This window comes from Rosa rugosa, chromosome 6 (assembly GCF_958449725.1).
Source record: "Rosa rugosa chromosome 6, drRosRugo1.1, whole genome shotgun sequence".
Lineage (NCBI taxonomy): Eukaryota > Viridiplantae > Streptophyta > Magnoliopsida > Rosales > Rosaceae > Rosa > Rosa rugosa.
Genome location: NC_084825.1, coordinates 37800451 through 37814160, shown reverse-complemented (window position 1 = coordinate 37814160; position 13710 = coordinate 37800451). Strand labels below are relative to the sequence as shown.

Genomic DNA, 13710 nt, shown 5'->3' with positions numbered 1-13710 from the left:
CAAAGGAATGGTGATCTGATAGATTGTGGGGACGTAAAATGTTTAAAATATTGGGAGTTATTTGTATAGTTAAAGATTGTGGGAAGTGAGATAAAATGAATTGAGAGACAGAGCATGTGGGTTTTAGTTGGGTTGAAATTATTGAGCATGATATTAATTAATTTGAACTTGATGTTTTTGTTGTGATAATTGCATATTGTTTTTGTTAGACTAAGATGGTGAAGCATGTATTTTGTGGAATTAAATATTGTTGCTTTAATTCATCTCACGAGTTGAGAAATTATAAGCATGCGTGACGTGAGTCACTTTAGTTGAGTTTACTCATACGGGCTTAAAATTTTTACCGGGTTTGTTGTTTGCAATCCCGGTGCACTATTCTATGGTGTAGGGTTTATTGTGCAGGTTAGAATATCGAGTGATCGTCATCGAAGCTGAGGTGTTGTTGTTGTCGTAGCTTGGACGTAGTAGGGTGCTTTGGTTTTAGTCTTCCGCTGTGTAGTGAGTTGGTGAGTGTGTTTACATGTTGAATTGATATTCAGTTTAATTTGTAAACTCTCGGAATGTAATATGTGACTCTAAAGAACGAGTCGGTATTGACATTGTGAGCTCGGTTTGTTTAGTTGCTTGTTTTAATTGAAAAATTTTCTATGTGTTTTCTTGTGCTTGTTAAGTTTCGCGTTTCGGATTCGAATATCCTTATTCGAAATTCGGGGCGTGACAGAAAATATCATTAATATTGTGGCAAATAATTTTTTTTTAATGAAAAAAAATTAACAAAGTGACTAAAGTGATTGACAGTGTAATAGTTGAGTGACCAAAGTGATATATTTGAAACTTTGGTGACCAAAATATCGAATGAGTCATAGTTGAGTGACCATTTATGAAATTTTCCCTATCGAATAAGAGAAAAGAGCCGGAGGTGAGACAAAAAAAAAATTATAAACCCTGTTAAATGTTGTTAACGTGGAAAAATTAATTTTTGCATTTAATATTCAGAGCTTGCTGATGTGACAACTCATGAGCCATTAGAGATGCAATTAATGGCCAGCATTAAAAGTCAAGGAGAAACAAGGAGACTTCCGTTGTCCACCCATTCAAGTATAGATAAGAGAAAAAGGCATCCAAAGCCTTTGGGTTCCTTGACAAAGTCAAAAAAAAAGGAGAGAAAAAGGCATCCAAAAATTCTAGATTTCTATGGGTAGTTGGTTGCAAGCGGGCAAAAGTGAAAAAATCAAAGGCTTTATTGTTGCAAGCACTCATCATTTCTTGCTTGACTGAAGTTATGATGTCTGAAAGCAGCAGCAGCAGCAGCACGCAAGCAATCTGCTTCTGTAATATTTGCTTCCTAATTATTTTCATCAATTTCCTCTCTCACTTTGCTCATCCACTCTCCTTCAGTATAGATCGGTTCGACCAGAGTGGAAATGGAGTTGTCTGTGATGGTGATGCGCATGTCAAGTTTTCATCCGGAGTGATCGAGCTCAACACAGTCACTTATTACCCTAGTACTAGCACTGGACATGCTACGTATGAAGAGCCTTTGCATCTATGGGACAATGCTACTGGGTCACTGGCAGACTTCACTACTCATTTCACTTTCATGGTCAACTCTAGTTTTTACCCGAACTTCAGCGATGGATTTGCCTTTTACCTTGCTCCTGTTGGCTACGGTATTCCACTCAACTCTGGCGGTAGTGAACTGGGATTATTCAACACCACCACCAATTTTAATGCCAAGATTGTAACCGTAGAGTTCGACACCTGGGGAGACAAGGGCAATGGTACCGGTTGGGATCCAGACTGGCCGCATATTGGGATAAACATCAATGAAATCTCTTCGGTTACGTCCGCCAAATGGAATGCCAGTAACATCATCGGGAAGACAGGTAATGCACGGATTACTTACAACGCTACTGCCAACAACCTTTCTGTCTTTTGGACATTCAAGGAAAACACAAACCCCGTTTTTCCAGGCAATACTACTTCTTCCCTTACTTACCATGTTGACTTGCGAAAGGTTCTCCCCGAAAATGTTACAATTGGTTTTTCTGCTTCGTCCAGAGGTATATATGGGTTGTATTCTTTACATTCATGGGCGTTTAATTCGACTTTGTTGGATAACGATATTAGAAGAGCAGAAAGCAAGGGAAAGAAGAAAAAGATATTCTTGATACTGGTCATTGCAGTTCCTGGTTTCACTTTGACGCTTGGTTCAGTCATATGTTGGTTTATGGTATCAAGGAATCGGAGAAACAATTACTCAGGCGAAGTCTCTGATCTTGACTGGCTAGCCTATCCAAAACGATTTGCTTACCAAGAATTGTTTGCTGCCACCAACAGGTTTGCAGACGATAGAAGGCTAGGCCAAGGAGGGTCGGGACAAGTGTATAAAGGACTCCTACAAGACCTTGGAGGCTACACAGTTGCCGTGAAGAGAATCTTTGCAAGATCTGATCAGCAAGATGAGAAAGTCTTCATCAATGAAGTCCGAATCATCAGCCGCTTAATCCATCGAAACCTGGTGCGGTTCATCGGGTGGTGTCATGAGCAAGGGGAATACTTACTTGTTTATGCATATATGCCAAACACCAGCCTCGACACGCATCTATTTGGCAACAGAACAACCCTGCAATGGGACAACAGGTACAAGATAGCTTTGGGCTTGACCTCAGCCCTTCACTATATACATGAAGATGCAGAGCAGTGTGTACTTCATAGGGATATCAAACCAGCTAACGTACTGTTGGATGATGACTTCAGCACTAAGCTTGGTGATTTTGGTATCGCTAAGCTCGTGGATCCCCGCTTGAGGTCTCACACAACAAAGTTGGTAGGGACTTTTGGATACATGGCCCCGGAATATGCTACTGAAGGGAGGGCTAGTAAGGAATCTGACATGTATAGTTTTGGAGTTGTAGCCTTGGAAATTGCTTGTGGAAGGAAGACTTACCAAGACGGTAAAGATCACATGCCACTCTTTAGGTGGGTTTGGCAGTTGTTCCTTGGAGGAAATATTCTGGACGCAGCTGATGAAAGATTAGAAATGAATTATGATCGAAATGAAATGAAATGCTTGTTGATTGTTGGACTATGGTGTACTCACCCCAATTACAAGGAAAGACCCAAAGCAGGACAGGTGATGGAGGTTCTTCAGCATAAAGCACCATTGCCGGAACTTCCATATGACATGCATGGTGATCCAGAACTGCCTCAATCTCAATACGATTCTCAGATGTCCTCAACTTCTTCTAGCTATATATAGTACCTGAGTAGTAGAAACAGTCACTAAATCATTTGAAGGGCAAGGTGAGGTGGAACCAGTTCATCAGGATAAATTCTTGTCATTACTTTTTCTTTTGCGTGCAGTTATTTTTGAATGTAATAAATTAAGTGTTTATGTCCCCAACTCTAGACCTTGTTTAATGTATGGAATTTAAATAATTAGTTGTTTATTGGAGCTAGGCTGGCTGCGATATGATACCATTGGTTAATTGACTTATGCAGTGCAGTCTGGTTGGGAACTTGGGATAGTGAATTGTCACAGGGTTAAAGTTGCTTGTTTCCTTTACTCTTTGTCAATTAATTAAAGTTTTTTTGATGTGGGGTGTCTTTCAAGTTCAAGGTGTTTGGCAAACAAAAGCAGAGAATGATGGAAACGGATTCTATGCACCGTGCATATACACTGACACAAAATAATATTATTATATTATTGAAATTCAATCTAAGCCATTCATATCATCTAACCATCCATTCATGCTAACTTTTTTATTAACGGTCAACTGAGTGTTAAGTTGGACTGAATCCAAAAAAAAATTTGTTAACTGAGGTAAAAACGCAGTTTATTCATTCAAATGGAATTGAGCTAGAGTAAAATTCTGGAATCATACTCGCAATCGAAGATGGAGAACCTCTCCCTCAGAGTTCAATTGCTGCTTCTGCAAAGTTCAAACCCAGTAGTATTAACGAGGTCTCACCTCCATTCTTCTCTCTCTCTGTTCTTTTTCTTCCCCAATTCTTCAATTTTCTTTTTCCTCCCAAACAAACCAAACCTTAGCAATTCTCCGTTTAATTTTCCGAACAGTCCAATGCCGGAGCTTCTTCTTCTTCGATTTCGTCTTTGCTGTAACTCTCTCTGGTCCCGTGGTTTTTCCTTTTGTTCTGATGCTCTAGCATTGTGTGATTGTCTAGTTTCACCAACGGTGATGATTTCGTCTGGTTTCTGCAGGTGATTCGAAGTAGTATAGGCCTTGGCTTGGATCAGGTCTGGGTAGCGGTGCCGCCTCAGATTCATAATTTTGTTTGTTTGTTAAGCTTAAGTACTTATACAAAAGAAGAGGGATGAAATCTAGCAATACAGTCCTGATCACCTGGTCAGCAACTGACCAGGGATCATTTGCTCAATCACCGTCCGATTTCAATTGGACGGTTTACAACTCTCTTCTCCTCTCTCATCACTTAGCTGTGAACCGTCCGATTGAAATCGGACGGTGAGTGAGAAAAAATTCCATGGTCAGCAGCTGACCATTGGAACGGGATCGTCTAGCAATAAAGGTAGGCTCAGTGGTTTAGGTTTGAAGGATACCAGTTTGGGTACTTGAGTTCGAGCCAGCTCAACCTCATTTTTGTCTTCTTTTAAATTTATTTCCTCTTTATATTGTTTTTTCTCTAATAAACTACATTACTTAAAAAAACTGCATTGTTTACATAAATCTCGACCTATTTGTTTTTGGGTTTTTATTTTTATTTATTTTTCTTTAACAACCTACATAACTTAACTAATTTTTTTTTTAGTTGAATCTACCATAACTGCATGTGGTCAATAATTTAGACAATTTTATCATAGTTTTGATTTTGATCCACTTAGTCAACCGAAGTGACATATATAACCTCTTGGTGGGCTGATGACATAATGACCACGAATAATGTTAATTTTTTCACACGACCTTTATAACTACATTATGGATACATGTCAATGACAGACAACAAAATTTTTCAATTTCTATTTCGCGGACTGTAATAAATATCAATGTGCCTACTATGCTATATAACTTGTGCATTGCATATAAAGTGACGAGGAATTTTCAGAAGTGAAAATAAGATGGAAAATGAATTTGGAAAAACCGACTGTTAGATCGAAAGATTGGAATATTTTATAGTTGTTGTAAAAAAAATCTAGCCAATGTCGTATTTGTTTTGACTTCGATCCACTTGGTTAACCACAGTTACATTCATAACCCTATATTTACATATCAAATTCCTTAAAGGAAAACCCCATCGAGACATATAAAAATGTGAAAACTGATCGTTCGATGAGATAATTGTACTATTTTATACTTGCTGTAAAAAATTGAGGAAATTTCGTCCTTCTATTGATTTCGAACTACTTGGTCAACCAAAGTTACATTCATATCCCATTAGATTCCTTAAAAGGCAACCCCATCTAGGTGTCCAAATTTGGAGAAATCGATCGTTTGATGAGACAAAATATTACAATCGTGTTGACTGTATAAAATTGAGCCAATTTGGTTCCTTTTTGGATTTCGATCAACTTGGTCAACTAAAGTCATATTTATTAATTACATTGCTTAAAGGACAACTCTATCAAGGCATCTGAATTTGGGAGAACTAACTGTTAGATGAGATGATTGTACTATTTTATGTATGTTGTAAAACTTTGAGCGGATTTCGTTATCTTTTCTGGTTCGATGCACGTGGTCAACCGAAATTACCTATAACCCAATATTTATTGTCTGATAGGTCAATCACAGTAACTTTCAAATCACTAACACTAAAACAAAATTTTCCAATGTTGGGGTGATTTTTATGATTATTTTTGTAGAGTCTAGCTCTATTATGCATGTATAACCTGAGAGAAAATATATTCACAGTTAGTTGTTCTAAAAACTAAACTAATAAATTAGAACAAAACGTCCGCTTAAAAAATTAATTTGACAATTCATTTTCAATTATTTTGATTCATGTTACCAACAATTTTTTTTTTTTGGTGCAACAACAAAATTAAAAAAAAAAAATTATTGGAACAAAAAACAAAGAAATAAACAAAAATGTCAAAAAGAAGGAAGGAGGCTCGAACCCTGAATTACCCACCCCTTGTTTTGTGCCGGAGCCACAGCACCAATGTTGTAGACTTGTAGGCTATAAATTATCGCATCCTAATTTTTATATAAAACTGTCAGTGAACTGGTATTTAAACTTGAGATTTTGCTCAATCTTGTTGGACCTCCAGAACCTTAATTCCCTGGGTTATTTCAAATTCCAGAACCATACATGTTTGGGGTCGGCCCTGTTTACCATAGTTCACCAGAGAATTCGACTTATGGGCTGGGGTACTTCTTGATTCCGGCGACGAGGTAGGAAGTGTTAGCGGAGGAGCTTCAGACTGCGCTGGCCGGAGCAAAGACGGTCAGCGTCGGCACCTGGGAGATGACGGAGTGCGAGTGGTTTGGACTGGTAGCCGGAATCGGAGAGGATTTCGGCTGCTTGGTGATGGTTTGGGCGAGAAGAAGGAGAGGAGAGATACGAGGAAGAAGGGGTTAATTTTCTTTTTACTGGCTTTCACATTTTTTGGACAAATTCCATTTGTTGACCTAAACCTTGACTAACCTAGCCTAGACTAACAGAGGTCTATTATTTAACAGTCACGTGACTAGCACGCTGTCAGTTCCCATGCACTGACGGTGCATAGAATACACTCTCGAGAATGATAGGAGAGACTGAGAGAGTGAGGGTTTTAGAAGAGCGCTTATAGGCAGCATTAGAATTTGAAGCTTCTCCTGTTTTTGAATTCTTCAGAAGGATGTGATGGACATTTGATTTCATCTATTTGTGTGATCTAATTAGTTTATATATTGTTGACTTACCAAAGGACAGTCTATAAAATTGAACAAAGATAGCATTGCATAGTTTCTTATTCAGTTTTGGTTTCGTAGCTAGCTCGCTTAGCTAGTTACTTGAAATTGGGTCAGCTGCAGCGCCAATCTTCTGGAACCATACAAAACCAAGTATGGTAAGGAATGATGATCAAGAACATATTCAACCAAGGTTAATTAGTTTCTTTCGTACCATAGACAACCCCCACTATGTAACTTGGTACGCCGGCCGGTGCTTTTGTACTACAGCGCAATCTGCAGGACATGCAAAAGTTAATCTGTGATCAGCTAGCTACTGTATACATGGTGTTTCATAAGTTATATCAGTGGTGTTTCATGTATTATTTGGGCCAGTTATGTAAGTTTATAGAACTGACTTTTCCAAGGAATTAGGCAGATTATTGGGAGTGGTACCGATTGCCAATTTCTGACCATTATTTTACCAGTCCAGAATTCTTCAGGTGCTACCGATCTTCCAGTGTCAGAAAAATAACAATGTAAACTCAGAAGATTTAGCAAAAATTTTCTGTAATACCCCGAAAAATCCAAATTAAATTCCATGGATTTTTAGAAATGATTTCACGATAGTAGGAGCGAGTACGAAGCTTGGAGAAGTTGTGGAATTAGTTCGAACGATTTTATTTTCGAAAACGAACGTTTTTAGGGGGTCAACAAAGTTGACTTTTTATACGTTCAAAATTTGGGAAAACTTCCTTCATGAAAGTTGTAGAGCTCGTCGATACGAGTTCGTGGACATGTGGAACGCATTATTCGGAGTTCGTATGATTAAGTTATGAATTTTTGAAAATTGGGAATTTTCTATAAATAGGGAATTTTCTGATTTTATTTTTCATTAAGGACGAAACTTTTCTGTTTTTGCGGAATAGTCCCCCGGATTCTCTCTCTCTCTCGATCGAAAACCTTCAGAACCCTCGGGTTCCGACCGACCCGACCCGGCCAAACGGTGGTCCTCCAGCCTCCTCTGGCCCCGGACCCGGCCTTCCTTGAGCTCGCCGTCGCACGTACAGCCTCCCTCTGGTGTCTCCTTGCCCCGCCGCTGTCTCTATCCCTGGATCGAAGCCCCCTAGAGCCAAGCTTTTGACCCGATCGGATCTTGGCCGTGCCGGTGTTGCACGGGCCGATCCTCCCCATTTTTGTGATCTCCTCCTTCCCCTGATCATCCTCATATCCTCCTTGCTTGACGATTTGGAGTGTGGAGTGAAAGATCACGAGTTGAAGATTTCGACGTCCCTGATTCAATCTGGAATCTGATCAGACGCACCAGATTAATCCAACTTCAACGCTTGATCTAGGACGATCTAGGCCGAACCAGGCTTAGCTCCAGGTATGGAAATCGATCACCCTTTCATTTTGAACCAGTTTGTAGTTGGTCACTTTGCCATCGGAGGTGGTTGACTGGCGTTGACCGCCCACTGACCACCGCTTGTGGCGGCGCATCAGACCATATTTCGAGTTTTCATTATCTAGGCGATGATCTATGCATCCATACGAGCGTTTTGATATATAACATGGTCATGTTAGAAAAAGTTGATAAATAGTGGATTTACGTTTTGACGTTACTATTTAACGTTTTTACGTTTATCTTCGGTTTACGATCTGTGAAGATCTGACCATCGGTTTTGCTTCAATTTTGGATATGTTGATCGTATGACTGTCCCGGTGACTTTGTGAGGTCACGGGCGAAGATCCGACCGTTGGATCTTCGTATAATTGAGAAACAGTGATTAGGGAGGCGATTCGTGAGAATCCGTCCGTCGGATTTTTGTATAAATTTGTGAAGATGTTAGTAAGGACGATTCAGGAAGATCCGACCGTTGGATCTTCGTGATGATTTTTGGAGGGTGATCCTAAAGGCGATCCGTGAGGATCCGACCGTTTGATCATCATTTAATTTCGATCCGACCGTTGGATTGTCGTTTAAGTATGTTTTTGAGTTATTGGCTAAAATAAGGTCATGTGTGATTAGGTGATTGACGGTCTCCCTTGGGTGAACGATTTCGGTGTGTATTGTGTTAAATTGAAGACACAGCGGGAATATCGAGGTGAGTAAATCGCACATGGTTCATTCACGAACTGAAATTCGGTGATTTTATTTAATTGGGAAATTGTGGAAATTGTTTTATGAAAATAAATATTTGTTTTAAATTATATGGACTTGATCGACTACGGTCCATAGGTAAGTAAAATGTATTTAAACTATAAAAATGAATTTCTAGATTTTATTGCATGTGAACTATAGTTGGTATTAGTGGTCACTCTTGTGTGGGTGACTACGTATATATATATTTACGTGGAATATATATTCGATGGTGTGACATCGGGTGAAGTATTGATGTGATTTACTGAGTTATATTTTGAGCATTACCCTTTGGAATATGTGATTTATCTTAGATGTTGTGTTGTCTATGATAATGGGTAATTGAGTAAAGTGCGATAGTTGAGTCGTTGAGATGAATTAAATGAGGAGTCGAGTGAATTGAGGAAAGCAGTCATTCGTAAGGTGAACCTTGGCCCAGGTGACACTTTACGATACAGTTAGAGCTCTAGTCTGTCTGCCATCATACTGCTTGGGGGATAAACGAGTTATCATATGCCCTTGGGTATGACATCACATACTGAATGGGATGATTAATATAATTAATCATAAGCCTGTAAGTATGATATACTGAATGGGGTGATTAATATAATTAATCATAAGCCTGTAAGTATAATATACTGCATGGGATGATTTATATAAATAAATCATAAGCCTGTGAGTATATATTGAGTAAGAAGTTGTTTATTATTGAGTAGTCATGATGAGATGTGAGTTGATTGATGCTTGAAGTGATGTTGTACACTTCAATTCTTATGCAAAACAAAATTAAAATGTGCTTGAGTTGATTGTGTTACTTTAAATCGTGCAATCCTTTCATTTACTCATACGAGCTTTGCAAAAAGCTTACCGGGTTTGTATTGTTGCAATCCCGGTACACTATTCAAACGGTGTAGCGGGTAATCCTGCAGGTCAGGAGAATCAGGACGGTGATCGTGCGGGTTAGAGAATTTGTTTTAGTTTTACAGCAATTGTAATTGTGAGGTGAGTTAAGCTCATTGAGCCTTAGAATTTGATTTGGTGAGAGTGTGTTGTAATAATTAACTTGAGGATTTGATTTATTGTAATATTGAGAGGTGTGAAGTGTGGTTATTTGTGAGAAAAATTCAGGACGTTAATTGTAATTGTTATTATTCATGTTTCGGATTTGAATTGATTATTCAAAATTCGGGGCGTGACAGTTTGGTATCAGAGCGTAAGGTGCATATTTGGTGATGTGTCAATACCTTCCGAGTGATGGCCCGGCTGCAGCGGATCCCCATCGTGTGCTCTTCGGTATTGGCTAAGTCATTGGGTATGCGTGAGTGTTGGGAGTTGTTTAGGCCGCTAGGTCGTTTTAGGAACGTGAATACCTTCCCTATAGTATTGACTTGGTTAATATGAATTTGTATTTGACTTATACTGTGTTTTAAGTGTTATACAAGTATTAGCCAAGCATACTATACTCCTTAGGTGATGGATATTCGAAGGGGTTGTACTTAGAACCTTACAGTTGTCTTGTAGGTTCGTATGGGAATAAGTTCTGTGGCCGCGAGTTACAATCCTTGAGGAATAGGAACCTCTTGATTCAACTCTGTTAAGTCAACGAGGATTGTTTTATGGAAATGAGGTTCTTTTGATTGTTGAAGTGTTTGGTTGAAGGCATGATGTGGATCTATGCACGTACCTAGTGTGGATACGAGTATTGATTGATAGAAGTTTACCTTCTTAAGTTAGACGTACATATGTTTTTGGATGAGATGTACATGTCAAATAATAGATATCTTGTTTTGTAATGAGATGTCCTTGTGGAGTTTGTTAGTAGGGTTGAGGTTAGGGAAGAAATTATTGTGGTTACTTCTTCCTTGTGCTTGTAAGTTGTTAAGCAGAGTTTAAGGTGCGAGACAAGAATTTTATTTTGTGCTCGATGGTTAGAGATGAGAGACCATTGTTTTGGGTTGTCGTTGAGTACTATAATTCCTTCAGAATCAGGATTGTTGGTAGAATTGGAATTAGTAGTAGTTTTGGTGATTCGGAATTTGAATTGAGTTCGCGAGATGTGTCTTATATACGTGGTTGATGTTGCTTGCATCATTTTGGAACGATACGTTACGATTCACAAGGAAAACTGGATTTGAAATTTATTCATTTGAACACCATGGGTTGATGACCTGACCGTGACTTGTGAATATAGTTTTGTTCAAGTGAATGAAATTGAATTTTGTGGCCTTTGTGTGGTGAACTAGTTTTCTTAAGTTTTGGATCATAGTATGGAGATGGACTGCAGTGAATTTGAAGTTGTTGTGTGTTTTAAGTTTAAGTAGGCGGGACACTTAAAGTTTTGCAATGGAGTTGATTTTGGTGTAATTAATTGGGAGAGTTAGAATCAGTTCTTGTGAATGATGTTGGATGAGAGTGTGTGCCTTTGGTGATTGATTTTAGGTGATATAGTTAAACGCAATTTCGGATATTGATTTTAGTGACTTTGTTAGGTATCCATAGTGGTTCAAGTGAATTACTATGTGATATGGAGTTTGATTCGAATTCTGAATCGCTAAATGTTAGGGATTGAATTGTGGTGAGTTTTTGTTGAAGCAATTAATAGATGGAATTATCGAGATTCTATAAGAGTTGTAAGAGTAACTCTAAAGACGTGGGTTTTTCCTAGCTAACTCAGGATGTGTTTAGCTTTATAAATCCCTAATCCTATCGATGAAATTGTTGTGTTTGGTTTGACTCAGAGGATACTAGCTAGACCTCGATGCGACTTAATTGATTGTTGGATTCTTTTTGAGTGATTGTTTTTATTGCATCATTATGAAAGATGTGTGCAGTAGAGTTGTTTATGGTTTTGAAAATAGTATTGGGTGACCAAGGTTCGATCCTTGGTGTTGTTGTTGGTTAAACAAAAAGAAAAGAAAACATGCACACCATCTTATTGATTTTACATTACAAAAAAAAAAAAAAAAAAAAGGAAAACGAGGACCATGCTATACTAAGCCTAGTCAGCAGCTCCGGATGGATTGAGGCTGAGCTCAAGAGAAACGTTTGAGCCACTGTGGTAACCGCCTGAGCCACCAGAATAGTAACCAAAAGCGCTACCTTCCTCGGAAGTAGCCTTCAGGTTACCAAAGACGTCCTCGCCGTGCACGGGGAACAGAGGAAGAGTTTGAACCTCCTGGTGATCTCCTCCTCGTTGTTGCAGGGATGTTTGTCCTCCTGTTGTGCCAAAAGAGTTGTACTGGTATTAGTGTTGAAGTGTGAGGAAGAATATGAAACAAAATTTAAATCAAGAAATCCTTCATTACCAGTAGAATAGGTGGAACCAAAGTTGAGATCAATGGATCTACCATCATCAGTAGAACTAGTGGACCCAAAATTGATGTCAATGGATCCACCAGCTGGCCCAAAATTGATGTCGATGGATCCACCAGCACCAGTAGAACCAGTGGACCCAAAATTGAGATCAATGGATCCACCAGTACCAAGAGAACTAGTTTCCATGGGCACTGGAGCAGCCTGATTACACCTATTCATCTGCTTCTCTCGAGCCCTGACGTTCTGGAACCAAAAGTAAATGTTCTTACCCTCAACATGTCCATACTGGTTCAGCTGGAGGCAGATCTCGTGAATGTGCTCTGTAGTTGGGCACTTAAATCCCTTGACGTAGTAAAGATCCTTGAGGATTCTTATTTGTTCTGGAGTAGGAATCCACCTGGTACGGCTTCGCCAGAAATCCATGTTGGCACTACTTCCAGCTGCTTGGGTGTTTCCTCCCTCCTCTGTTGGTTGCTGTTGTTGTGGTTCCATTTGTTGCGGGGTTTGGAGCTCCATTAGTTGCAGAGTTCGTGGCTCTTGGGTCATGGAGTGAGAGGATGTGAAAATCGAGGAATACATGGTTTAGTGTTTGAGGGAGATTTTGTTAGAAGGATTGGAGTTGTTGAACTGGTGATTGGAGATCTGAGATTCTCAGAGGAAAGATGAGATCGAATCTTCAAATGGAAGAAAAGATCTGAGAAAGAAGGATTGAAGATTTGGAGGAAAAGATTGAAGATCTGAAAGTTCAGAGGAAAGATGGGATTGAATCAACTAGATGGGAGAGAAGATCAGAAGAGAAGGATCGAAATTGATGAAGAAAGGATTTGAGAAGAGAAAGGCTGAAGAGTTGAGAGAGAAAGACTTGAGCTCGGAAGAAAATTTCTTTTCTTTTGGAGTGAACAGTTTTTCTCCAGAATGCACCTATTTATAGAACAAGGTGAGCAGATCTCCACCGTTGGATGAACGATCTCAGAATTTGAATCCACGCGTTGGATTAAAGTCGCCCCGAAACCCGGAAAAGCTGTTGGCGCGTGTTGAGCGTGTAAGGGGACAGGCCGAACCTCGAGACGCTGTGGCAGACAGCTTTAGCCGAAAGTGATTTGCTTTCCGTAAATCACGGAAGAGACGTGTCGTGGCACGTGGAGTGTACCGACAGTTTGTTTTTATTCTATCGCTTATTATAGAATAAATAAAAGGAGTTGCATGGATAGTAACGAGAGCAGCTGGTGCTCTAGTGGTTAAAGAGCAAAGCTCTTGTACAAGAGGTCAGAGGTTCGAACCTTGCCTCTCGTTTATTTTTATTATGTTCGCTTATGACATAATAAGTATAACATTTGTACACATTATATTAAGCACAGCTTGTGCTCCAGTGGTTGGAGACAAAGGTTTCGTGCAGCAGGTTGAGGT

General features: G+C 39.3%; 2 protein-coding genes across 2 annotated transcripts in view; both read left to right on the top strand.

The window, feature by feature from the left end:
• LOC133714093 (CAAX prenyl protease 1 homolog) overlaps positions 1-13710 on the top strand; it is a 42856-nt gene that overhangs the window by 9012 nt on the left and 20134 nt on the right. The gene's annotated exons all lie outside the window — the stretch shown is intronic.
• LOC133718151 (L-type lectin-domain containing receptor kinase IX.1-like) lies at positions 1124-3491 on the top strand. The gene has a single exon (XM_062144968.1). The coding sequence runs from the start codon at positions 1283-1285 to the stop codon at positions 3260-3262; it is 1980 nt and encodes a 659-aa protein (XP_062000952.1). The 5' UTR covers positions 1124-1282; the 3' UTR covers positions 3263-3491.

Bases quoted from the DNA above. Each gene is read 5' to 3' on its own strand.
- LOC133718151 (XM_062144968.1), top strand. From the start codon at position 1,283: ATGATGTCTGAAAGCAGCAGCAGCAGCAGCACGCAAGCAATCTGCTTC.